A 27860-nucleotide genomic window follows, 5' to 3' on the forward strand; every position below is an offset into this window, starting at 1 on the left:
TCATATGCACGTAATCATTAAACTGTGTATTCATAGGGAGGGCCCATATCCCCTCTTGTGTCTTCTTCATAGATTAGAACATGGGGAGGGAGGTTGCAGAGCTTGGAACAGTGAACATCACTCCCCACTCATACTTCCTGATTCTCACCTTTGCCGCTGCTGTGGGAGGGAGAAAGGAAGATGAGGGTGGTTTCCTAACTAGGGCCGACAGGCCTTTTCTTCCAAGGGGTATTTTCTTAGTGAGCTGGAGCTTGTTGCAAAAGCCTAGGGCTGCTCCTGTGGCCTCTGTCACATCCTCAAACACTGCCAGGTTAATTGCAGCAGGCATGGGGAAGCTTTAAGAGAGAGCGAGCGAGAGAAAGAGAGGCGGGAGGGTGGGGATTTTTGCCAGAGCTGTTCCTGGTTCCCTAGTCAGGTCCTGTTCCCACCACCCATTCTCCCACCCTTGCCCGACTACACTCAATCACGGATTGGGGGACTGGAAGAAAGGGGCTAGGAGAACGTGCCCGTTTCTACAGTGAAACCTGTCCTGGACTGGCTCTTGGCCTAGAGAAGGGAGAGGGAATGTTCAGCCCTCTCTCCCTAGCCCCATCTCATGCCAGGCACAGAAGGACAGTGTGAGAAAGAAGGGTAGATAGAAAGAGACAGGGGAAGAGCTCAAACGTAAGCTATATCAAAGTCACACATAGAAGAGACCTATAAAAGGGAAGCAGATGAGAGAGAAATAAAAGTTTGGAGTAGAACGAGACCAAAGCACAGATGGGAGAGAGAGAAAGAGAAAAAGAGAGAAAGAGAGAGAGAGAGAGAGAGAGAGAGTGTGTGTGTGTGTCTGTCTGTCTGTCCAGGGGAACGGAGATATAGGAGCAGAGGCAGAGTGCCAAAATGCTGTGCGAGTGATGGCTCAAATGTAAGCATGTGAAATCAACAGTTTGTAATCTCTAAGAACACATTTACTTTTCACAACAGTGCGTGCGCGGAAAGCTCCAGTAAAGGTTATATTTTGAAAAACATAACTAAAAACTAATAATAATTATAAGAGTACAGAAATCTATTCCCAATAGTCTCCTGGCCTGCCAAAATGTGTACTTACCTTAAGTCTTAGCAGCCGAAAGTGATGGAGGTTTGCCACCCAAAAACATATTTAATACGGGAGGAAAAAAACATGGATATGTGCACCCTTTCTTAGAGCGATGTAATTGTTTTGTAAAGTAGCAGATGTCTGAACTCAGTATAGACGGCTCCACTTCGGGATAATGCACGTTGCACAAGATGTGACAACTAACATTTCAATATTAAAGACTGTCTCGTAGATGTGGATAATACAATTAGAAAGATGCACTGTTTATATACATGTGACTGATGTGCAGTGCTTCAAAATGTTAAACAGCTTGGTGCCTTGTCCTTCCGATACTTTGCATGTTTTTGAAGGAAAACTGCAACATTCGTAAACATAATTGTAACATTTGTATAGCATTTTCAGTTTTCATCAGCTACTTGTATACACACACGCCACCTATTTGTGTCCCACCCACTTCTTTCTAAAGCTCTCATGCAACTTTGTAACTCATCTGTGGTGGGAAACATTTATTTTCTGCAGTGGAGTGCCAGCTCTGTGTAACAATAAATGCCTCGTAGTTGCGAATGGTGAGCTGAGATCCAGAGCTGCAAGTGAAACTCTACCCACACTGTCCTCATACACGTGAGCGATGCACTGCACACCGTTGCCGCCCCACTGCTGTCAACAGTCCAAGGTGGTCATACATGTGCCCTCACATACGCCCTGAAGTTGATGGTCAGGTGTGGTCTCCGGACAATCCCGCTCTGTGCCGCCCGGAGACGTAAAGACCGGGGCATCCTTTTCACAACCTCAACTCTTTGCTTGTGCAGGGGAGCCCGCCACCAGTACCGTGTACTTCCTAGGAGTAAGAGTACTTTCTCGCCTCTGGGCGCACCGGGGGTCCCTTCCAGCCAGAGCTACACCTCTGAAAGTCCGGCCAGGGTAGGGACAGAGAGCCATAGTCCCAGCAGCCTGTCCCTTTCAGAAACACCGAGGTGGCCTGGGCGCCCCAGCCTGACCGCAGACAGTGCCTGGGGCGGCGGCCGGCGCTGGGACCCGGGGCGGCTCCCCGGCCGGTGTGTGTGTCCGAGACGCCTCCGGCGGGAGCCGGGCAGGGCGGGGAGGGACCGGGCGCAGGCAGGTTCCCTCAGCAGCGCACTGCGCATGCGCGCCCTCCGTTCCCATCAGCGGATCGAGAACAGCAAACAGCGGCGAGAAGCCTTTGTATCCTCTTAAAGGAGCCGCGGCCCATTCCCCGGAGCCCGAGGCAGGGCAGAAAGTGACAGCTGGGGAGAGAGGACTGCGGGCGGCCGCGGGGGACGGCGGGAACCCCCGCAGCCAGTGTGCGGCAGGCACCTGAGGGCGCAGTGCCAGCCCGCTCACCCCCGGGCAGCAGGGAAAAGTTCTCCTGGTGGGGGCTGCGGGTCCGCCGGACAGGGAAGTTGGGTTCCTGCTCCCGGGGCGCGCTCACCCCGTGTGTCTGGCCGGAGCCCCTGTTCTATGAGCCGCTGGCCCCCGGGGGGCACCTGTCCAGTGCCTGGGGGGGCCTCCCGCAGCCATGGCCAAGGTGATCCAGAAGAAGAGTCACTGGACCGGCAGGGTGACCCGCTGCACGGTGAGCCGAGCCCCCGGGAGCCCGGGGCTGGCACTGCCGCTGCTGGGGGGCGCAGAGCACGGAGAGTTCTGCTACCTGGGAGAGGGCGATGAGCTGGCCGCCCTGCAGTGCGTCGAGGGCAGCCTGGCGGTAGCGGAGCTGCTGCTGGAGGTAGCCGGGGTCTCGGTGTCCGGGCTGCCGAGGTACGACGTGCAGGAGCTGGTCCGGGAGAGCAAGGAGCCGGTGCCGCTCAAGACCGTCAGACAAGGTGAGGGGCCAGGTGGGCTGATGTGTGTGAAGTGTGTTACGTGACACGGGCTGTGAGGGTACCGCAGGCGCCGCACAGAGTGTACCACAGGGAGCGGTAACACTCTTGGTACAAAGTGCATCGCGGGTTCTGTATAAAGTCCACCTCTCAGCAGACTCTCCCCAGAGTGCATCCCACGAAGATATTTCGCAGTCTCTGTTGAAGGTTTACAGCATGCTCTGTGGTAAGGGGCATCACAGCCAGGTAATCAGGACCGAATGCTGTATGTAGTGTCACATGATCTCTCACAGACTCTCTGTCACGGGCTCTGTCAAATAGGCTGCGTACAAGGTTACAACAGGCTCTGTCACACAAATAACATCACACAGGCTTACTGCACATTCCGCTGTTTTTATCTCATAAGTTTCTGCTACAAGTTTCCTACACAGAAGTGCTTTTTAAGTTTTGCGCACGGCTTGTCACACAGGCTGAATTCTAGGCTCCATCACAAACGCTGTCACACAGGCTCAACCACCGGCACGTCAGTCATGTGCTCTCTGACCTATAAGACCTGTGCTTCGCTCTTCCCCAGTCTGGGTTACACAAGGTTTGTCGCGCGCTTCGCTGCATACATTCCAGATCTAAGACATTGCTAAACGGAAATCTCCTGCCAGACAAAGTCTATCACCAACTCTGTCAATTAAGTTACAAGACTTGTCAGAACGCTGCGTCTGTGATACATAAACCCTTTCACTGAGTATTACAGTTGTTCACTATTATCACTGAAGCTTTATTCTTGTCTATGTGATAGGAAAAGTCATTGGCCCTCTCTGACACGCTCTGCCATTGCATTGTCAAACCAGTTATGTTACTGTCTCAGTAAAAGGTTTTAGGTCTGTCGCAAGAGGTCCTGTTGCTTTTTTTACTGGCTCTGCCACTGTTTTCACGGCTCAAGCTATCCCACACGCACAGCCAAAAGGCCATACACATCCTCTGTCTTGGCATAGCTCACCAAAAGCACAATAGAAAAGGTCTCGAGCTACAGGTGTCAAACATTCCCATGCATGGTGCCTACAAGTGCAAATGGGCTGTTATTTACTAAAAAAGCTAAATGAATGCTACTTGTTGCATAACAGTGCATTCCACTGTACACCTGACTGCAACCGAGTCATTCACTCGGTGACTGAGCATTTCTGCTATAACAGGTTTTAACAGGGTCAGCTACAGCCCCTACTACTGTACTCCTGTGTCGAACGACAAACCCTCAGTGACTTTATACAGACTGTGTGACTATACACAAGTCTTCCACACAACCTTGCATTCCCTGTTACTCTGCACATCTCTAAATTGTCCTTAAAATGTTGCTGCACGCCTTTAGGATCTTGCATAGCTTCCTAAACGTCTTCAACAGCCCAGTGCTCTGCAGGCTTACACTGCACACCAGTGGTTCTTAACCTTTTGACTTCTGAGGATGACCACTTAATCATTACTGGAATCTGGAGACCCCCACTGAGTTATTATTTAAAGCTGGGAAACTTGGCCTAAGCGTTTTCGATGATTTGAACCGCGATACACAAACTATAAAGAAACAATCATCAAATAAATACACTTATAATTAAATAATTGATTTAATTCACAATCAAGTATAACAAAAATCAAAATTGTAATTTTAATACGAGGGTTGGAGCGTTTCTAAATTCAGTTGCGGCCGCCCATCATCCTTACTCTATTCTGTGTGATGCGTTTGCACTGCTCTCACAAACCAACCTGAAGATGCTTACTTAATTTTTAGCCTCCAGTTTCAAATTTCTTCACATTTACAGAACATTTTAAACTTCGAAATTGTACATTTAGCTTCTTTATATACATATATACACTTTTTTAATCAGTTAATGTTAATTTTTCAGTAAGAGTAGCCCCCTAGGGTTTCGTGGACTGCACATGTTCATAGCCCCTGTCACTGCACATTCATCGCACAAGTCAGTTGACCGCTAACTTACCCTACACAGACCTAGTCATTGAACGGCCACTAACAGTGGTAAGACCTTACACAGCCCTTGCCACAATACATAAAACACTAATATTGTACTGCATCTCAATTACACAATCCCTATCACTGCATGCGTCTCAAACCATAGTTGGACCTTAAACAGCTCAGGCCAATGGACACAAACTTCTAACAGCAGTCAGACCTTAAACACATGTGTATGAGCACCAGGGCCTTATCTCCTTAAGCCATAATTTACAAATCTGAAATAGCTCCTCCCACCCAGTACATACACCAGTAACGCCTCCAGGACATCACACTGTGCACTCATTGTAAAGACGTCATTTAGAGAAGGGCATTGTACTTACCACAAGTCTCACAGCATCTAGACCTTACAAAGTAAGTTTCACTGTACCTACGTCATCACCGCACCTCTGAGTTATCTAATGTCAGATACTCTGACACTGTGCAGGTGTTTCTCACATAAGTTTACAAATGCACGTTTTATTTTATAATACCAAATACTTTAGCAGGTGTTTTGACATTCTTTTGTCACATGATTGTTCCTTCTGAACACCCCCCAGCATGATTCCCCCCCGCCCCCTCCCCCCACCGCATCTGTCTCCTGTCGCGTATTCGAATAGTGCCCAAACACCACTGACGGGTTATTCCACAGCTCCCTGTATCTCCTCCTCGAGCAGGTTCACCTTGAGCGAGTGCGTTTCGCCGCAGGCCTGTTGCTGCTGTGTACAGACACAGTAAGTGTGCCACACGTGGCACCCTTTGACGACATCTGAACACGTGCTCGTCTAAAACAGGTTCTTACTGGTCTTACAGTAGGCACTATTAATTACACTGATGGTCTGAACGGATCTCTAAAATCACACGTGTCCTGCACAGAGACTCGCAACGCTCTTGCATATTCTGCCACTGTACACGCACACTGGCTCCCACAGGGCCTTCTACATTCATCTGTCTCCTACTGCCAGACTGCTTCGCTAGACCTGGCACAGTCTCCTCACACGCACTCTCCGGCAGGACATGGCACACTCATGCTACACATTCTCTTGTTATGCAGTGCCTACATATCCTTGCCTACATCCACTGTGCCGGCGGCTTCTACGGACTTGTCACTCCGCTTCCTCACACTGCATACGCACTTCCAGCCCCGCCTTCCCAAGTGTCTGTCAAAACACGTCACTGCAAAGAGATCTCCAGCAGCACCTGACGCACCCTTCTGACTTACAGTTTGGTACTCTGCTCACTTATCTATCACTTACTGTGGTGACTTTTGCTCCCACGGTTTGAAAAACCCCTCAAACCATTTCAGTTTATAGGGATCTTCAGGAGCACTTGACTCACTCTTCTGTGACAGTTTGTTATTGTGCAGTGTCCTCAGACTCACTCATTTTCACTCTCTGTGCTGGCTTTTTCAAGAGACGTTTGTCAGTCTCATGCGACGCACGGTTACAACCTCACTTCAAACCGTATCACTTCAAACGGATCTTCAGCAGCACGCGACGCAATCTTCTGTTACACATTTGTTATTTTATAGTGTCCTCAAAAGTACTCATTTCTCACTCACTGTGCTGGCTTCTTCACCAGAGTTCTGACAGTCTCTTGCCACATGGCGTGCACAGTTCCAACACCATCTTCCGCTGTTTGTCACACTAGGTTGATGCACAGACAGCCTCCCTGTGTCCCTAATGCCTGACAACATCCCACTCCCTCCTCAAAGCCTCGGTACCGTCAGCATCATAAACCATATTAGTGATTTGGTTCGGGCTATTTGTAGAGCAGTTTTTTCACTACTATCAGGTGCACTTCACAACTGTCTTTCACCGTGAGGGACATACTCTGCCCCTTGGCACAGTCTGTCCTTGTGCTTCGCATCTATTTGACTTGTTCATCACATCCGGTATAGATATGTCTCAGTAGCTAACCTTAAAAGGTGTCAATGGGTTCCGAAGCCTGCCCCTACAATATGTTCTCCTCTCATACGTGCACTCTGGAGACTGTAATAGGGCTTCCGGGACCAGGAGTTGTTTTCATTCCAATGTCTTTCTAGTAGCGAGAAATATTTCAGGGATATAATTAATATTTCCCCTGCATCTAACACTGTTGCTTTCTAGGTCGAGCCTGCTGGGCAGCACATGCATTGTATTTTGCAAGGCATAATGTGGCTTACCACGAACATAGAGGGGCTTGGAAATTGCCCATTGCTTACCATTGTTTGGCCTTCCTTGTCACTCTCATTTGCTTGTTTCTTATTGGTGTCCCTGCTTGTGAAACAGTGAAACTTGCGTTTGTCCCTTCAGTGGAGCATAGCTTCTTAACAGTCTCTTTGGTTGGCTGGCATCGCTGTTCGCATGGCTTGCTATTCAAGCATTACTTTTTTCGTTTGTTTGGAGCACTCCTTTAGAGTGGGTGTGTTTTTGAGCCATCTCCTGTATGTAGACCTCTACCCCTGCACTCTGTGCTGTTCTCTGGTGCCTGTCTCCTTCTCTACACCCCCTCCTTTTTGCACTTGCCCATGTGCTTCTCCCCATCACTTCCATCATCTGCTCCATCCATCTTGCTTTCCCTCCAACACTGCGGTTCTTTGGCTTCCACTTTCCCCCTGTCCCTTCCGCATTCCCTCCCCCTCTTCTTTTTGTCCCTTCTCGTGCTACTTTGACGTACCCCCTAGTATCCCTTATGTTGCTTTGCTGTTTGCCTCCCTCTTTCCCTCATGTTGCTTTGCTGTTTTTCTCACCCTCTTTGTGTTGCTTCTGCTCACCTTGCACGCCCGCATAAAACATTTTTTTTTGCATATTCTATTTTTAGTTACCAAACCTAATTCTGATCAGTATGTAAAAAGAAAAAAAATGTGGCTACATCATTTTGTAGGCATGTGTTTGCTTAACTTTAGCCACACTGCACAAAATGGCAGAAGCTGTGCAGCATGGCTAAAATCCATTGGCTAAGCCAAAAGTTCACAAAAGCAAGAATTGTTAGCTTTGCCAATCCCTATTAGCTTTGCCCCTCCTGTCAGTTTGGTGAGGTAACTCGGTAGAGTAAGTCCAGAGTTGGAGAGAGTTGTTTAACTTGTAAATCGAAGGTTCACTTTTGTCAGGCTGGCTCGCCTTACATAGTTTTAAAGTTGACAACATGAGTAGAACTGACCAAGGTGAAACAACAGGTTGCAGTGCTTCAAGGACAAAACGGTGTGGTAGTAAGCAGTATGTAAGTCACTAGCCATTCTAAAAAATCCACTTCTAATTAAATATTAGTATGAAAATACATCATGGTAATCTACAAATATAAAATGGAGTGTGAATTGTCTATGTTTTTGTTTTTGCCTGTGCTGTCAATCAATTTTGATGTGTTACCACTATGCTTGCAAGTTGTGAGATGGGAAAGAAACGTTCCTAGGGTTTTTGATGTCGTGGTGTTCCTTTGGCATCTCAGTGGATAAAAGTAAGTTTATTTTAATCAGAAGAATTGGTTCTAAAAAGAGAATTTCGTCTTTTTTTTAGTAGTTAATAATGTCCGTTATTGATTGGACCAGTTGAGCCTAGTATTGTAAGATGGAACCATGCTGATCAATTGCTACATTTTATTAAACAAAAGTCAGAGTAGTAATACATTTTGCATTATGCAGTGTCTTCAGACGCCCATTGTTTATGCGCCTAGAGCAGTTTTAATAACTAACATTATTCACAGTTTTGTGCAATTTTCCAATCCCTGGTTTCCCTTCCGTCTACAATTGTTTTAAATGCGAAGTTCAAATGTATTTTCACCTTTATCACAAACACTCATGCTTCTCTTGAAAATAACTTGTGTTTAGCTGCTCACATAATATGTTTCCACCATGGTTACGTTCTGTGTGGAAAACTTGAAGTAGGATAATGTGACATGTTAAGATATTGGTGTCGAACATAGTCCCAGGAGGGCGGGATCCATGCCAGATTTGGGGGATAACTACTGACTAAATGCTTTTTATTTATTGTAGATGAATTGTTTGTTAAGGTATCTTAAGTAGTGGCCTGGACCCAGAAAGATTTCCTCATATATCCACCTATAATACATTGGCAAGCAATAATTTTAAATGAGCTCCTTTACATACCCATTTCTTATTGTGAATATAAAATGATGACTAGAGCATTCTGTCCCTAAAAACGGAAACTGTGCTCGGGAATGTTCAGGGAAGGAGTACCTGAGCATTCATGTTCTAGAGAACATCAACATTATTCAATGATCCAAAGACGTACCCACAAAGGGAAAGGATCCTTCCTATAAACTATGTGGGGACACCGCTTTTGAACGAGTATTGACTAGACTTCCCAGTATGACAACTGGCCTTCCAGATGTTTCAGTTTTTTTTATAGTCCTGATGATGACACACCTACTTAGTACTCAAGAGTCAGAACACGAACTACCCATAAGTGGATTAATAGAGTACTTAAACCACATATGAGAAAATGTAAACTACAGATGGCATGGAGGAGTGTTAAGGTATAACAAATGCATACTCCTACTACTTATGTTCTCCTCTTTGTTGTTTCATTTTTGTTTGCTCCATCACATTCATATCTCCTTTGTACTGTCACTGCGGACTCTGTACTGCCCCCTCTACGCTTTAAACATGTCTGGCTGTCTTTCATATTCACATTAAAATGATGTACACCGAGAGCGGATCTGTTGTATGTAAAGCAGGTAATGGTTTCGAATGTTGACAAACCTGTTGCTTTTGGCAGGGAATAATCTTTTTCCATACTCGTGTGTTGTTTTGATTCACTGTCACTCTTTGGGAGTGCAGCACGTGGCCAGTTGTGCATGATTGAGTAACAAAACGTCAAACGCTGAATGTTCGACAGCAGAGAGCCTTAGCACTCGGTGATGATGACGCAGGAAGGCACCTCCTCCTTCTGGTCTCGTTGGCCTGGGTGACGGTCTCGGTGCTTTGGGTAAGGTGTGGGCGTGGTGCTGTTTCATCTATTGGCTGACAGGGAGGGACATTTCAGAGTTCAAACACGGGAGTTGGCTGATATTTCCAGCCCTTTTCTTTTCTGTACATTAAAACACAAATTGCCAACGGATAAACAGTCCACCCTCATCAGAGTACTTCAAATACACCTGATATGTTTTGCAGTCAATATATGATCCAATTTATTCTGTTGACAAATATTTCTCACACATGCCCGCGTCTTTTAATGTGGTTCACATGAGAAGGAGAAAATCACTGGAGCAGGAAGTCGCAATTTGAGAAGCTTATACTTCAGAGAGCTGTTTTTTTTTTAAAGAAAAAATTCAGGCTTTCAAGTTTCACCACCCACGAGTCCTATCGCCACTGAAGCACACAAAACAATCTTTTGAGTCATTGTAAACGTTTGCGATAATCTAAACAGTGCAAGTGGTGATCTTTGGTCGCACTGTCATAGAACTTATTGATGCAGTGCCTTGACAAACCAAGACATTTTGTGGCGAGTGTAATTGTACCTTAGTTACAATTTTTGTTAGAAATGTTCACCAAAGGTGCTAAAGCATATAAATGATTGTTTTATTTTATTTTAGAGCTCTGTAGACTTCCACATGCCATTTCCATGTTGCATTCTTGTATTTGGTTCTGCAGAAGGGTATGACTAGAAGAACCATGTGGGCCTTAGAGTAAATCACCAGAAGATTGTGACCTTTGTCTGAGCATTCCTTAGTCACAGTGCGCATCGGTGTGGACCGCTAGTTGAACGCTAGGCGAGGAGCTCCTTCATGAGTTTCATGGGCTCCTGAAGCACTGGCTTGTAGAGGTGCTCTCAGGCTTGTGTTCAAGGCATCCACAGTGCTGGACCTCGGACGTGGTTCAATTACCATGTTTCTCAAGGGACCTGATGGACTAAAGCGTATACTCTACAGGTCTTTATCACACATGCCCTCACCATGCAGGCAAGTACCACAGAAGTCTATTTACCATGCAGGTAAGTATTTTATATGACATAATTATGATGTTGTTTAATAAAAGGGATTTAAGGGTTGTGGAATGGGTAAGGATTAAAGGTCAGTAGGGTTATAAAGGGTGTTTTTAGGGTTCAGGGATGGGTAAGAGTACAGGATAGTAAGGAGTTTATATGGGGTCAGTGATGGGTGAGCATTAGTGAGAGTTTTCAGGGATGGGTAACAGTTTTACAGAGATTTTTAGGGTTCAGAGATGGGTAAGGATTTTAAGGGTCTTTAGAATTGAGAGATGGGTAAGGGTATGGAGTAGTAAGGGATTTACTGGGATGTTTAGTGCTCAGAAATGGGTAAGGGTACGGGATAGTAAGGGTATTAAGAATTTTTTAAGGTTACAGAATGAGTTAAAGGTTAGCAGAGAGAGAGAGAGGAAAAAATAAAAATATATATGTTTAAAAAGAAAAATATTTTTGGGAGGGGGCAAAATCCATAATATTTTTTATTGCCAGGATCCCACCACTTTTAGAATATATTTTACATGGTTTTCCCCCATTCTCTCTGCTACCCTTTTTAACATTTACCCCATAAAACTCTGTATAGTTACCCTCTATAAAAAAAATAATACATATATGAATATGAGTTAATACTACTGCAACTGCATGGTAAAGTCCTGTGTGGTATTAATACAGGTTCTAAAGGTCAACTGGTATTCGACCTGATTAGATTATGTGTGCATTGGCCAAATGTATTTTTCAGGTCTTGGCAGCGGTGTAAGGGGGTGGCAGTGTTTGCATTTCACCCAGCTTACACAGAACATTTATACCACCACTACAACTGCTACGTACTTCTCCCGGGAACCCCCCTAACGCTCCCCACCCCTTTGTGAGTTGGACATAAACAGTTATGTTTGATTTAAGAAAAGTATTTGTACTTAGAAATATGATTTTGATATGAATTGGACATCGGGAAAAGAAGTTGGATGGACGTATGCGTTTTGTTTGTTCAGTGACGTGAACTCAAGTCATTGTCCATACACTGTTTATCCAACACTGCTTGGATATTTTATTCCATTCTGTGTTCCAAAAGGAAGTTTCTGTGTGTTTTAAGGGGAAGCAGCACAGTCATTTGTCAGGTGTTTGGCTGTGAAACATGACAGAACTATCTGACGTTGAAAAGGCCATGCCATTATCCCTGTACACAAACTGGATGTTCAACGGATTCTTCGACCAGACCTGACGAAAAGACATATAGATTTTACATCCCGGATTCAGGCCCCAGTGTTAGCTGCTGGTTTTGGCCACAGCTTCCAAGGTCGTTTAAGCAGCTACATATGGGTGAGTGCTCGCATGTGTATGGTGGGAGGATGGAGGAGTCATACATGATATATCGTTGCAGCGCAGTGTGCCTTAAGCCATGTGTTCCGGGGTGTGTGTAGGGGTGCACAGGCACTGGCACACATCTGTTGCGTTTCATATTGGGAAATGTGGCACGGTGGACGCATCACTGAATACCCCAAATTTAACAACGTTGTATGCACTTTATTTCGTAATTAGTGCACATTATAATCACCTGCCTGTTCCTCCAAGCCCCTTTCTCATTTGGGTATTGGCCTCCATATTCCTCTAAGCGAGCTACGTTAGTTCTTGCTCGTCTTCATGGAGAATGTCAGGCCCGAACAGGAACTAAACCCTGCCTTTCTGCCCTTCCCAAGATTGCAAAGATGGAAATTGTGTTGGCAAAAACAGAGGCGCGTCTAAAAAAGAACAGGTGACTGGTTACAAAGCCCGTATTGTGCAAAGTATGAGGGCGCCACATTCCGATGTGCTGTGAAGATGTTTGGATGAGGAGGAGGAAGCCAGAAGTACATTAGGCCAGAGTGTGTGTCCTACAGAAAAGCCATGCATGCTAGAGAGCCTTGGATTTGAGACCTGTTTATTACTGGATATTTTATTTTTTGGTATAACGCACTTGACTATTTTTAACCTAGACTGAAATTTGATTTTGTTTAATTGTGTTTACTGCGAATACACCTTTTCTAAATGTAAACACTCTGTGGTAGGCTAATACTTTGCACTTTGTCTTGTTGTACTCACTTATGTGATAGCAGGGATTTTTAACATATTTTAATGACTTGATTTACCTAAAATTTGAGACAGTACTGCTATCTGGCTGCTAGTGTAACTGTATTTTGGGATACTGAGGATAGATAGATTATTTCCTAGTCACTTATTTGCACTCTTTTCTCTCTATGGAGTTTTTAATACTCATTTGGATATGTTTTTTTTTAAATTGTTTTTAATTTGTTGTGTGATTTATCCAAATAAAGTATTCTTGACTGACATGAAGGCTTGCATTTGCCTTTGATGACAAACTGAGTAGCAGCAGCAGTAAGCGAGGTGTAACAGTCTTGCGTTAACACCGATGGTGCTTCAACAAACATTGTACCATTCAAATAGCAAACATAGTATGGTTTCTGGAAAGCAACTTGTCATGTTGTTGCAAAGTTTTTTTTTTTGCTAACAACTTTATTCCCCGTTTTCTGCATAAAACTATTTTTCTTTAACCAGTCTGTATTACCCTCCTATGTGCCACATCAGGAATTGTCAGCAATAGCGGTCAGTGGCGTGATGCAGTGTAGCGTTATATCCTACTGCTGAGGAGTTAAAAGCCTGAATATCTAGCGTCTGCAATGAAGGAGAGGTCCTTCAATGACTGGTGTAGTCCGATGCACAAGGACTATAATGCTATTAGAACATTACACCCACTAAAGTTAGAAACTATGAAACCACAGCACTCTCTGGGACTCAACTTTATAAATTTGCAATTTTTTCTCCTCTTCTTCTATGTAGTTGATAATGTGTCCGTACATAACAACCTCCCTTTTTGAACCATCATAGTTTTCGGTTCGAGAGTTTCAACACCCTCATTCTGTTCGATTGAATGGTCAGTCATCCATCTCTTAGCGAACAGACCAGAACAAAAGGTGCTTTTCTGTTTGTTCCCTTCAGTACATTGTTAGACTGCTGCTGTCTGCTCTGATTTCTTTTCCCTCGACCTCTCCACAACAACTTCTTTCAGTCACACTCAGGCACTGTATTGCAGTTGCTTTAAACTTTCATAGAGATGGCTCCAATTTCTCACATCTGTGAATCCTGATGGATTACCCAAAACACTATTCATCTTAGGTTCCTTCTCTCAGCTGCAGCTCGATTAAGTTAGGAAAGACAAATGGTTCACTGAATCACCTTTTGAGGATTCTGAAAATCAAGGACTTATCTTAGACTTAGGGCCTGATTATGACCTTGGCGGAGGGGATTACTCCGTCCCAAAGGTGACTGATATCCCGTCCGCTGTATTAAAAGTTCCATCGGATATAATTGAACTTGTAATGCAGCAGGAGGGATATCTGTCACATTTGGGGCAGAGTAATTCTCTCTGCCAGGGTCGTAATCAGGCCCTCAGTCTTAAATAGGCCCCAAGTAACTTATCGAATGTAAGCTACTCAGGAGTAAACTGGGCGAGGGTCTGTGCCAAAGTTGTCAAATACTGTGGCATGCTAGCTTTCTCAATTTCTGCTCTGAACCTGCCTTCCTATCTTTTCTGGTGTCCACCTTCCATCTCCCTCCGTCGTTAGGTGCCTTGTCTCATACATCCTCTGTACCTCAGTGACATCACAGGAGATCAGCACTAGCTAACTCCAATTTTTTTTGCACAGCAGCACTCTTACAAACATCTGCCTTACAAATAAAAAAACAGTACAAATGTAAGAGAAAATCCCTTTTTGGCCAACAATACAGTACTACATAAAGCTGTACCGACCTGCATAACACTAATGCACACTAAGAAACAGCACTACCACTCGCTGTACTGTTTATTGCACCAAAACCATTATTCTCCCATGAGTTTAATTTCTGCAGACCATTCCATCAGCATCTTCAGTTCACACCTATACAAGATTTCTAAGGAGAAAAAGGACCTGATTCACAAAGGTAAACTTTCACTTTTGTGTAAGTTTACAATTGTTTGCTATTTACGAAGGGGTTTACGAGTAGTATCTTTCTGAATGCGTAGTCTCTGTACATAGAAAGGCCTATCTTTTGCTGTGCGGAGACTCCGTGCTCATAAAAATACTACTCATAAATCCCTTTGGGAATAGCAAACAATAGTAAACTTGCATGAACGTTTGTTTACCTTTGTGAATCAGGCCCAAAGTGTTTTGATGGCAATGAGAATGAATGTATCTACTAATTTACAAACTGAACATATGTGGTCTGCTATAGTCCCAAACTGTAGATGCACGAGGAATTGACTCTTAAACTAAGCTACTAACCAAATTATTCAAAGGATTGAATAATCATCTGCATTTTCACATAGTATATGTTAGAAAACAGTCTCTTAATTTTACAAGTGTGTGGATGTTTATTGGTGGGGAAGAGGAGAGATTGTACCCTTCTGCACATGTCTGAATGTAAAGGTTCACCTTTTTCAACCATAGGTCCACATGCAGTGTAAGCAGCTACACATGCAGTGTATCTTGGCTGCTACATAATGAATAATAAATGTCAACATAAGCATTATGTACAAACTAGCTTTACAATATGGTAATAACCCTGGGCAGAATGTGCAAAGATCATATTTGTCATTTTTTAGCCACTACACATATACTTTATTTTTACTTCCTTTGATTGAAGGCTGTATGTTTTTCTTCAGCCCTCAATTGCTGTTGTTGAAAAGATGCGACTATTCATCCTTTTTAGGACACACCAGTAATATGAGCCGTGCTGACCTTTAGAGAAGGATATTGTTATGAGTAAAAGTGTGCACATTCATGTTTTAGTACACAGATACAGAGGTTGATGCAACATAATCTTTTCAATTTTTGCTTGAAAAAAAAAATGTACAGTTCTAGTCATGTACAGCCTTCTAATACTTTTATGGGCCGTTCGCACACGTAGACACTCAGATCCCTACATGTTGGGCCTCCTTAACCTTTGTGTTGGAATAAAAGTCTAAATTCACATCTCTGTGATGGCAGCGATTAATTATGAATTTTAAACTGTATTTTTTTTGTGAACCTCGTGCCTCTGAAAGAAGTTGGTTAGAATTTGCTTTCCATTAGATGTTTGTCAGAGGTTGAAGATTGTTAATTAAATTTAATCAGTTTGCTAGGCATAATGTCTGTTGTCTTGGCTGTGACACCGTTGAATTTGGTCACTTACATTACCTTGTTAGAACCTTCCTGGCAGAAATCCATTGCCATCTTTGACATACTGACACCTTGCTAATGAGCCCAAGTGGCTGGGGCTATTGTTCTCATGAGACCACAGCACTCCATTGACTCAAAGCCCAATGGGTGTGAACCTTCTCCACATCTGACTTGTGTCAATTTTCCTGCAGAAATGGCGAGGGTCTTTAACTACAAGTAGATACCTCTGTAGTTTGGATTTGAAGGGTAAAAGGATGTGTGGTGAAAATCAGATCAATTACAATTTGGACATGCATTGCAGTCAATGATGGTCTAAAGATGATCTAAATTAATAAAGGTAAAAATCGGTTCCCCCTTCATAAAACGACAAACTTATCCCATTCAACCACTTGTAGTAGTTTAGACTAAGAGACAATTTCTGCTTCCTGTACCAATAAGCAAACAAGAGCTATTGTTGCTTGCAAAAGTGCTCTATTTTGGACGGTACTTGCCCATCAGAGCAGGGGAACCCAGGACTATAGATAAGTACACCCCTTGCTGGAGATAAGCGAGGTACATCAAAATGTATAATTTGTAAGGTATTTATAATGACAGCAGTAAGCCCAAAAATCTCTCCGACCCTATGCCCTCATCTAATTTTCCCAAATTTCACTTTGAAAACATCTCTAGGGACACTCAGATATTTTTCGTACTTTTTTAAAACTTTGTTTTCCTTTGAGCGTCATGGGATTCCAAGGACTTCTATGTTAGTGGTCACCCCTATTGACTCTCTTCGAACAGGTTAACACTGTTTTTATTACTTTTCCATTAATCAATTTTTTTTGTTGATTTTTTTTTTTTATCTGGTATTTAGGTAATATATATTTTTCTTTCTATTATCCGGGTATGGCTCTTACATTTATTAAACATCTAACTGTGTTGATTTTTTGAGTGGTGACTCATTTCACCCTCCCTGTTTTTTCCTCATATCATGTCTCCAGCTTCCCTCTCTGGAGGTTTCCTGGAAAGAATGTGAAGCAGCTTAGCCAGGGCACATATTAAAGAGTTTGGTCACACTCCCATCTCAGCCTGCTAGGATTATTTTAGTAAAAATGGTGGTCAAATGTGTCTTTGCCTTGCTTTCTGATTAGTGGTGCGTTTTCTTTCCAGTTTGTATTTGATTTACGTGTGCAAAATACAAACATCTATACAGTAGTAAAACACTGCTAATGCCAAGCAGGACAGAGCTCGCTCTATAAAATATAAAATAGGGTGCTAAGCAGTACCTTCGTAAAAATTAGCATCTTTGGACGGTTTATGTATTCACAAGTGCCTGGGTGGTGGTAGTTTGTACGAAGGTGCTATTTTAAAACCCTTAAAAAGAATCGTAGGCTGTGTTGCTTCAATTAGTTTCATGTTGAATTAGCGATGTGTTTAGTAGCTTATTTCAGTGTTGTGGTGCTTTTGTTTTGCTGCAAAGTAGCCGGGAACACAACTGAAAAAAATGCATCAAATTAGCCCATTCTTCCTGCATGCAATATGAAACTTTTTAACGCATTGGTGCAAATTAACACCTTTTGGGCATTTTATGTAATCTACCAAGCGATGTGTGAAAGGGTTTTACTTATTTTGCGTCTATGGTAACAAGCTTCAGTACATATGGACCCTAGATCCTAATTTGAAATTTACGACTTCACTCTTTGATATGATTGCCATGAGCCCCCCATATTTTTACCAAGTGAGGCTACAAGCACACCTGTTCAACTGTGTTGGCAAACCCAGGTTTCACAGATCGTGAGAGCTGATATTAAAGAAAAGTCTTTGTTAGCTAAAGCAGATGAGTAATGGTAATCTGCAGGAAACGGGGCCGAGCCAAAATCTGAGTAGAAATAAAACCATTGTTTTCCACTTCTGAGCTCTTTTGTCTGAGATCACATTCTGCCGCAGGCTTGTTTGGTGCCTGTGGGGTTGGAACCAAAACAGGCCCAGAACTCAATAAAAAGCTAAATAATAACAAAACCCCCTAAGGGAAGCCTGGTCCTATTGTGGCACAGTCACAGACTTTTGTCCAAGTCTGATTCTTATATTTTTTTAATTCATGTCGCATTTTAAGCATAAGATGCTGTTACCACAATATGAAATATTGATCAGCATAGTTAGCGGAAGGTGATGATTTTGTTCTAATTCTTTACTAACAGAAGAAAGTAGAATGGACTCTGCTGTGGAAACCCACAACTAGAAGTGCCATCTTCCGAAAGGAAAACCCCACCAGCTGCACTCCGTTCACAGTTGTGGGGTACTTGAGGATTTGGTAAATACTACACTGACTAATTACCACATGGAGTAGTTACACCACCCCAAGTTTTCCCTGGAAACACTATTGCCAGATAAACTAGCGAACATGTTGGAAATGATGTGGACCATATACTAATCAGAGTGTAAATAATGCATGTTATGCATCATTCCAACCCAGTTGTTTTGATGGATTTACTGCATGGTGGGTGGATTGCACAAACGATCCTACCTTACTTCGCACTTGACTTTGTAGATTATTGGCTCAATAGGCACCTCACCCAAGTTGCAGCATGGCCTAATTTTTTTTACTATGATCCTAGTTGTTTTTGCATGATTTGTTGTTATAGCTATTTCCATTCCTGACTATGTTTTAACTTGTTGTTTTGTTTTCTTTTTTCTTTCTTGTTTTCTTTTTCTCCTTCTTCCCCTTTTCCTATTCCCTGTCCTCTTTCTCCCACCTCCCTTTTTCGCCAGACTCCACAAGTGCTTTAGATTAATTTGTGTAAATGTAGGCGAGGATTGTTTGGTCCTGATGATGATCCCTTATTTCCAAGTGGGTTGAAACATTGTCGACTTATAACACTCTAACACCATTAATCTTATGTGATTTCAGTAAGGGTGTAGACGTGTTGTAAAATTATTAGGTTGTGACCTGGATTACCTGATTTTGTTCTTGTTACCCAACATTGCTTGTGTGTGTCTTAAAACTGGTACAATATGGCCTGTAGAGGTTGGCGCCTCTACACACCAACCTTTACTGTATTCTTTAATAGATGTCATTTTAACAGTTGATTGAACATTACCTCAGCATTGTATTTGTCCCCTGTGTATTATTTATCACACTGTTGGTTAGGAAGCCCTGTTCCTTATAACTAATTCCAACACACAGTACTTAGAACAGGCGACATTTACCACATTCTGAAAATAATTTACCCAGTGGCAACAGTATTTACCATGTACACTTATTACCACTTAGTTACCCTGCAGCTTAGACTAAAGCTGCCAGCGTGTGTTGAGGAAATTGGTACATACTCTAGAGCAAATGGGGGTTTTCGCTTAGGGTGGCATACCTGGGTAAAAAGGTAGCCTACAGAGCACTTTTTAGTTGGGTACCATGTCTACTGTTCTCTGCATAACAGAGTAACTATTACTGAGCACGTAAGTCTATTCGTGTTTTAGATAGATGAACTGATGCACGCTTAGATGTTGTCAGAGGAAATATGACCTTATTTTGTACTTTTTATTGACATCTTGAAAAACAAAAGATGACTCCAAGTACTGTGTTTACTTTTGTATTACACCTTGGATGTGTTTTTGTTATGAAGGCTCAGAAATGTTGTGCGGAACAGAACAAGTGCAGTGGGTTAAAATTCCCTGCTCTGATGTGGGTGGTAGTGAATGTTTCTCAGGGATTCCAAATAGAGATAAACAAGCAGCAGTCCGCCCACTTGTGACCACGTGGTAAAAATGATAAATCATTTAAGGTCCAGTTTTGATTATGAGGATGATGTAAGCTATCATGAGAGTGCACAGCGAAGTATACTTCCCTGTTACGTGGGAGAGCTGGATCCCAGTCAGGGAATCACGCAAAGATAACTCAGTTCTTTAAATACGAGGCAATGCTCCCTCGTCCTCTGAATTCTCCATGATTGAGGAGATGGGCCAACCAGCACATACTCATTTTTCAGGGAAATTGAAAATGCACGTGAGTTGGAGAAAAAATGAACTTTTGAAAAGGTATCCAGGGAAGACATATAGCTTTGAGCCTTTTGTCTTTCCTTAATTTATATATGAATTTAATTAAAAGTTTTATGTAGTATAAAGCAGCCTCTAACATGTAGACTTGCTGAGGTGTATCATAGTAATTATGCACTTTATATGCCAGTTGGCCCTCACTCACTGACAGATCATTATGTACTACATCTATACTGCAGGTAACAAAATGAACAGTAAATGTGGAGTGATTCTAGATTAATGCTGCACGTCGGGGAGTAGTGGGTTCGGTTTTGATGAGACGAGGTACAAGTGGTGTAGCTAGATAAGCATTATTATGCTTGTACATCTTGGGAAGTAAGGCAGGAAGGACCCAACATTGTTAGACTCTGCATGTTCTGGACTGGGGAGTGCAACCGGAAACTGGAATATGGTTTCTTTGTCTACAACAGGTTATCGATGAATGAGTGGTATAATCCATTTGGCAGTGGTCCTGTGTGCAATAGTCTCTTAGATAGCCGGATATGGCGTGATAGAAGTAGAGCACTGATACTCTTTCTTAGATATTGATAGGCCTCGCCAGAAGGGGAAAAGACATGAGTTGTAAAGTTTTGAGTTTCTCCATGTTTGGAGATGGAAGCCTGGTGCTAGACTGAGCTCGGGTACGGCTCTGCTGCTCATCTGATTCTGTTTGTTTTACTGGCACATCACCCTCTGAGTGGCAGGGAGACTTGAACAGACAGCGCTGTCACATATTTTGTCCACCCAGTCGGAAGAAGAACGGAGACCCAAGTATTTTAATGATTCTCATTCACAATCATTTCCTGTAAGCAGAATACAGCAAATTTGGCAGGATATACACATTTGGTAGGATTTCAACAGTTAAAACGTTTCAATGTACCCCACTTCAGTCTAACAATGAAATGGGTGTTTCTTCTTTCTTAAGAAAGTCTATAGCAGAGACCAAGAGTTAGATTTATCGAGTACAATTTTAAAATTATTGGGATGCAGTGATACATAAATTCAATTGTGGCAGCTAATATTAAGCTGATGTGAACAGGGACACTTTAAGGATCCAAAGTCTACCCACACCTTCCCTCTCTGGGCCAGACTTACAGATTAAGTTTCAAAACAAATGTGATTCAATTTATGTTCGACAGCTATTCACAAAAGGATACCATAATACATAAATAGGTTTACTACTGCATACGTGTGTGCCACAACTTCATTTAATTTCACAGTAACAGATGCCACACAAGGGGACGAATGGTTGGCTCAAGACATTGTTTGCCTTGAGAGTTAGTGAACACACACAAACTTGTATTTTGTGGGTCTCCAAAAACTCCTCGCCGACCCCTTGCCACACTGGAAATGGTCAGAGATTTATGCCAACAAAGGATTTGAATAATTTCTCTTCTAAAAAGGTAACATGAACAGGTCACCATCAAACTTCATGAGAGAGTAGGGAGTAGAGTTTACCCATGGTAATAAATGGTCTCTTCATGGAGAAAAGCAAAGAAATAAAAAGAGGAATTTCACATCAAGTTACGTATAACTCTACTTAGAAGAATGAGTGGATGTTTCATAAGATTCCTGTTAGCGTGCATGAAGAGCTGTGGCTGGTGCATGTAAAGCAATTCTAAAAAGATATCTCTTGGAATATGAGAATTCCCAAAAGTGGCTTCACTGGCACAACACTCTCCTGGTTTGACCCCTTTTATGCGGGAAGCTCCCAAGCTGTAAGTATGATCCTTACCTCTACATGGAGTCCTCTAACCTGTGGTGTACCACGGGGGTGGCTCTGTCATAGCTTCTCTTTATTATCTTTGTCCCTGGACACTTCTACCCAAATTGTGGAACCTGAGGTATTACAATTATGCTGATGACGCAGTCAAAAAGAAAAGCGCTTTTGGGCATTTTCTCTGAGGTTGACAAGAGGATATGTATCTGCTGCTTCAAATCAAATCCAGATGAAATGGAGATAATGGGAATTAGTGAACCACCCACTGCCTGACCAAGCGAGAATCAGCTGGGTTTTTGGGACAATGCCTGATACTGTCACGATCTGCACATCTCTTACTGCGGTAGGCTGCAGCACCTGGAGGGATGCCTGGCTTCTTACTGGTTCTGGACTGGCCAAGATAAGGGGAATCCCTTCTAGTAGCCATGGTGCTGCCGACTGGAAAAACCCCCAAGGCAGACCGTACCCCCCAGAAGGAGTCCAGGAGGAAAAACCCAAGTAATGGGGAAAAAACTCGATCACAGGAACTCCTGAAAAAGAACAATTAAAAAAGGCAAAAAAATAGAAGTCAATTCTGCAGGTAAGAAGCAGGAGCGCATAGAAAACTGGAAACAGGAGCGAGGATCACCACCAAGACGGAAGTGTTTGCAACGCAAGAAAGGAGGGAACTGCAATGCTTTTATACCATGAAACAGGAAGTGACAAAACAGGAAGAACATACAACACCATCTTGGATTGGGAAAGACCACATAGTAATGAATAAGAAAAAAGAACCAGTAGAAAAGGAAAAGAAAAAAGGCACGCTGGGAAGACAAACATCAAGGAAGAAGACAATATGGAATACCAAAAGAAAGAAGACATGAAGATAGAAGAAAAAGAGAACAAAGAAGAAAAAAGATAAAGGACCCAAGTAGGTAAGTAGGAAGGGAACGTCGGGGAGGCTTCCAGAGGCTAAGGTGCAACCCGGAGCACGAAATGTGCGTCCTTGGCCGCACCGCAGCAAAAAAAAAACAAATGAGCACAAAAAAATAAGCCACAGTGGTTCGGGCATCCCAAAATGCGGACTGCCGACCCGACCGCATCACAGATACTCACCACAAAGGTAAAAAACGTGGGAGTAATAAAATCTCATCAACTTTATACCAGGGGGAAAATGTCAACTGTAGCAAATTCCGTTTTTTTTATATATGTTGTTGAAGAAAATGTGTTACGTCTTAAATGTCCCTCAAAAGATACAGGCACTCTTGGTGGTAATTGCTTCATGATTAGACTTTGCCTACATTTCCTATTTAAAAAGGGTTGTGTGAGTGCAGAGCCTCCACAATGCGGCTGTACGTTGCCCTTTCTGGTCTTCAAGGACATGATTATAAGACTCCAGCATTGGATGCTGTCTAAGGAGGGTTTATGGTACAAATCATCTCTCTTGTTTCATGAAGCGTTTTGCTTCAGGACACCATCCTCTTGTCAACAACATGTTCAAAGGTAATCCCCCAAGCAATCTGCAATTGTCACAATAATTATGTTTAGTTTATTCCAAACTTCAAGTGAGCTTGTTATGGTGAAAGCACTTTATCAGTGGAGGTAGGTATGGGCTGTTAAACATTTCCTGCTTCTGCAGCCCCCTGACTCCATAAGCCATGAGCGTCATAAAATTCTCAGCCATAACAGTAAGATTGATTATCTTTGCAAGATGCTAAGGCTCCCCAGGCTTAGAAACAAATGAAACCCAATTTGTGTTGCCCCCATACGAGATCTCTGGCATAGAGCATGTTGAAGAAGCCAAATAAGTGCACCGGGACTCATAAACAATAAACAAAAGATTACAATGGCATAGTTCTGCAGTGACCATCTTTATAACACTCACCAAAAGATAAGACATGTTTTTGAAAGTTAATACTTCTGTGAAAAAAAGGGGAAATTCCGATATAGCTTCAAAAAAGCAACAAATTTGAAGCAACTATCCATTTTACCCAGGAAATTAAAATTCCCTTCCAATTAATATGCCCTTAAAATATGTGAAATTAAGCGTCATTTGGTGTAACTCATTGGATACTAGGTTAAGTAAAAATGGAATGGCAGTGCATGTGAGGTCAGTTCCTAAATCCAAGGAATTATATTGACGCGCAGCTACCATTCCACAATAGTGATCATTGTCTCAAAATCCAAGCACTCTTCCAAAATCTAAATGGGCAAGTAAGATCTAAATGGGCAGGTAAGTCCACAAACATACTTGAAGATAAATGAAAATAACTGGTAAAAATCCCACAAATCTTAAAGAACATGCAGTGGCAATTCTGAAAGGCTTGGCTTCAAAGCAATATAATATGGTAATGTGATACACTAGAAGTACATAGCATGCCAATGAATATGTATTTGCATGGAAACAAAGAAGTGTAGAATAATATTAGTGTAAGCTAAAAGGTCAAGTAACATTCAGACTGTCAAGCAAGACCTTAAAATCCATTTAGGTTAATGACTGCCATGCTCCCATCTGTGCTGCTGCCAGAGAAATAAAAACATAAATTATCTAGTTATATAAAACACTTTTACAACATTACATTGTCCTATGTATGTCCATGAAAGTTCAAGATTGGCCATCTGAAAAAAAAAAAATGATCACAGCTGCATGTAGGGCAAGTACTTTTTTATGAAAGCACACACCTTCTGCCCAATCAAAATGTACTCTTGGCTCCCAAAATGTGGACAGAGCCCAAGCTCCACTCTAGTGATTCTTATATAGTTACCTAGTAACAGCTTGTTGTAAAGTTCCCTTTCTGTATGGTCACCCCCCACTTTTTGCTGTCAGATGCTGTTTTTTTTACCTGTCAGTGAACTGAGGTCTGCTAACCAGGCCCCAGTGCCAATGCTATTTCCCTTAAATTGTATGTCAAATTGCTTAGGCCAATTGGCAAGAATCTTACCACCCCTGTAAGTCTCTAGTAAATGGTACCCTGGGCAAGGGTAGTAAAGGGGGTCACCAAGGCTGTAGCACGGATGGTGCCACCCTGAGTATCCCAAGTAAAAGAGAGACTACAGAGCTGCCATGCCAGCCTGCACAGGCAGCCTGCTACTGAGTGAGACTCTGCCCACACCAGGTGCAGGCAGAGTTCCTGTTACTGTCCATGGACAGGTCAGTCAACCCTAAGGCAGGGCCCCTCTAGCCCAGGGGGGCAGGATACACTGTGCCATGAGTGAGGACATATGTGCAGGAGCACATATGCCCCCATGCTGGCATTTAAAATGTGATGCTGGCTCAAGTAACCGCCAGTCCATTGGATTACATGGGCTGGCATCTGACCACTGCTCAGATGTCCAGCTCTGCAATGGCCCAGGCGAATCCCATTGTGTTGGTATTTAACAATGTGCTTTTTAACCCTGAACACGATGCCCATGTTTAGGAATAAAAAGCAGATGCCCAGGTGGCACCCTTAGACAGTGTCCACCACATTATAGAGTCCTGTACTGTCTCCGGAGCTGCTGCCACCACAGACAAGAGTCTGACCACCTGTTGGTGGTGCTAGCACCTTGGCAGGACATAAGACAAAGGCCTGAGCAGGAAGGAGGTCACACCTCCTCCCGCCCAGGCTGGCTAGTGAGGTAAGCATCAGGGCGGTGAGCCTCAAAGGCTCCCTCACCTTTGATGTGGAAGTAGCTGTCCCTCCAGTGAAGGATAAAGCCCTTCCTGCCCTGCCTGGCAAGGCAGGCGGGAAATTAGCTATGCATAGATGTGCACCCCCAGAGGATTAGCCACACCTTGAGGATGGGCTAGGAGGTCTGCACAGTCAGAGGAGGGTTCTGCCATCTTGGCAGACCTTAAGAATAGTGGGTTCTGGGTAGAAAGTTACGTACTCCCACAGGAAGTCATCACTGCAGAGGCGGATTAGCCAAAGGGACTAGTAGCCCATTGACCACTGTCCCTCACACCCTAAAACACCCCTTAAACCAGGATTTACATGGGCCCCCTGGCACCAGAACTAAGATCTTACCTGTTAAAGAAGAAAGAAGCACAAAGAGGCGTCTGAACCAACAACAGGACCTGGACTCCAGCCCCAGTGCAAAGAAGAGGACACAGAGTGACCTAAAGAGACCAGTACTGGAACTGTGTGCCAGACGTGTGTCTGAGGTGAAGACTCGTTGGTCCCAGCAAGAAGGACCCCAATGGACACCGAGAATCCAAGGAAGACTCCCCTTACTGGTGGTACCAGTCCCTTGTAAACTACTGGAGTAAAGGAGGGCTGAGATCGAAGAACTGTGACCGGACAGGCTCTGCATATCTGAGCCCAAAGAAACAAGGTGCCCAGCATCTAGAGTGGGAGTGAGGCCTGTGCCAAATTTCAAGCCTCTGCTCCTTGCCAAACAACCTCTAGTTGCCAGAATGCCCGTGGACCACCCTTGCAGCTACCAAGGCTTGTTTGTCACCTGCCTGGAAACCGATGGCCATACAACGTTCCCTGACTCCAGGACACCCCCCAAGGGAGATCGACATCACCAGTGACCCATCTCCTGTGGGTTTGCAGCCTGAAGGAAGTGACTTCAACAGGAGCAGCAAAGCATCTTTGGCACGACCAACCCACTGATTGACAGCTGGAAGCCAATTCTGCACCCAGAGCCACCGAATGAGGTGGTGAAGATCCAAGTGTCGATTCCTGGTCCTGGCACCCCAAAGACCTCTATATTCGAAGGGTAGAGTGCGAGTCCACCCCCATGTCCAATTTTGAACTTTAAGTTCCCCTGGGTTCTGCGGAGCTCACTCTACAAGTGCCCGAATGCACACTGCTATTTTCCCCATTGACTTCAGTGGAAGCTCTTTAAATCCTCAAAGTACTCTATTTTCTAAAGACTTAAAAATTCACAACTCCGTTGTACAAATGCTACAAAGTTCATTTTGGTGTCCAAATTAAGATTAAAATCTAATCTATGTTTCTGAATTGGTGTCTGATTTCAGTTGAGTCGTGTCATTTACTTATCATCCTTGTTGGTAATGTGAAATGTTTTACACATGTTCCTCTAAGTAGCCTGACTGCTCTTTGCCACACTACCAGGACTGAGCTAGGATTTGCGGACAGTGGATCTGAGGTTCACTACTGGGTATTGTGTTGGTATTCCATGGTAAGACTACCTAGTCAAACCATATAATACCTTCACCATCAAGAGAGACCATAAAAATCCCAAACACCAGTGTGTAAGCACCAAATGTGCCCCAACCACCAAAGCCTACAATCAGAGTTACAAAATTCAATGAAGAAAAATATTTTTTTGGTGTCACTTGATATTCCATGCACCCATCTCCAAAGAACAGTGGAGCACTTCATGCATAATATGTGTGTTGCAGCAGCTGCTTCTCAGAAATTAGTTGCTTTTATGTAGAATGTGAATGTGCATGTGTGTGTGGGTGAGTATGGGATCAGGCTGTGGCTGGAGTGTAGAAACCTGGATTGTTGGGAAGGAGAGACGGAAGGACGAAGACCATACTTTGTGCACTTGTGGGTTTATGTGCTATCAGGCTTTTTTACACAACCAGTTATACATATTGACAACATGTAGTGCAAGGAAGTAAAGGAATTTTTTTTAAGAGTTATTCGATTTTGATCAAGTGCTGAACCCAGATCCAAGGTCAGTGAGTTCTGTAGTCTGCACTAGAGCACATCAAGAGCAGACTCCTGTTGATGAATGCTCATCTGCTGTAAAAACCTAAATACAGAAGCCCTACATTTTTGCTTGCAGCTTCAGCATAGAAGAGCAGGATCTGGCTGACTGGAAAAAGACACCCAAAGAAAAGGTAGGAAAAAGAAATCCTTAAAGCGATCGAGCAAGGCCAGGTGATAAGGGTCTGCTCATATTTCTTTAACAATCCATGCAGTCTCTTTTCCCTTCATAGTAATCTTTGACACCTGAGTCACAACCAAACTGTGGGAGTTGCAGTCAGAGTGAGCAGTGTTTGATTTGTGCTGGTGATTGCAGGTTGTGGGCACCAGCATTTACTTTTGGTTACGAAGACTTATTTTCCAACATCAGACTTTGCCCCACACGAAGAGAGAGAAATGCTGAAAACTTAGTGGGATGGTGGAAGATAAAGATAGGAAAAAAGTGACAAAGTAGAGTTCAAAAAAATG

The 27860-nt window shown here is 43.3% G+C and overlaps 1 protein-coding gene across 17 annotated transcripts in view; it reads left to right on the forward strand.

The window, feature by feature from the left end:
- The first annotated feature begins 2310 nt into the window (after nt 1-2310).
- Nucleotides 2311-27860, forward strand: part of MAGI1 (membrane associated guanylate kinase, WW and PDZ domain containing 1) — a 1074483-nt gene continuing 1048933 nt past the window's right edge. For 15 of the 17 annotated variants that reach the window (XM_069206490.1, XM_069206480.1, XM_069206492.1 and 12 more), the window contains exon 1: nt 2477-2919. In XM_069206490.1, the coding sequence (XP_069062591.1) occupies nt 2616-2919 (304 nt within the window). In that variant the 5' untranslated portion in view covers nt 2477-2615. Of the gene's footprint in view, nt 2920-27860 lie in introns of all 17 variants that reach the window. The other 2 variants (XM_069206485.1, XM_069206495.1) reach the window with 2 other exon arrangements.

This window comes from Pleurodeles waltl, chromosome 9, assembly GCF_031143425.1.
Source record: "Pleurodeles waltl isolate 20211129_DDA chromosome 9, aPleWal1.hap1.20221129, whole genome shotgun sequence".
NCBI classification, from domain to species: domain Eukaryota; kingdom Metazoa; phylum Chordata; class Amphibia; order Caudata; family Salamandridae; genus Pleurodeles; species Pleurodeles waltl.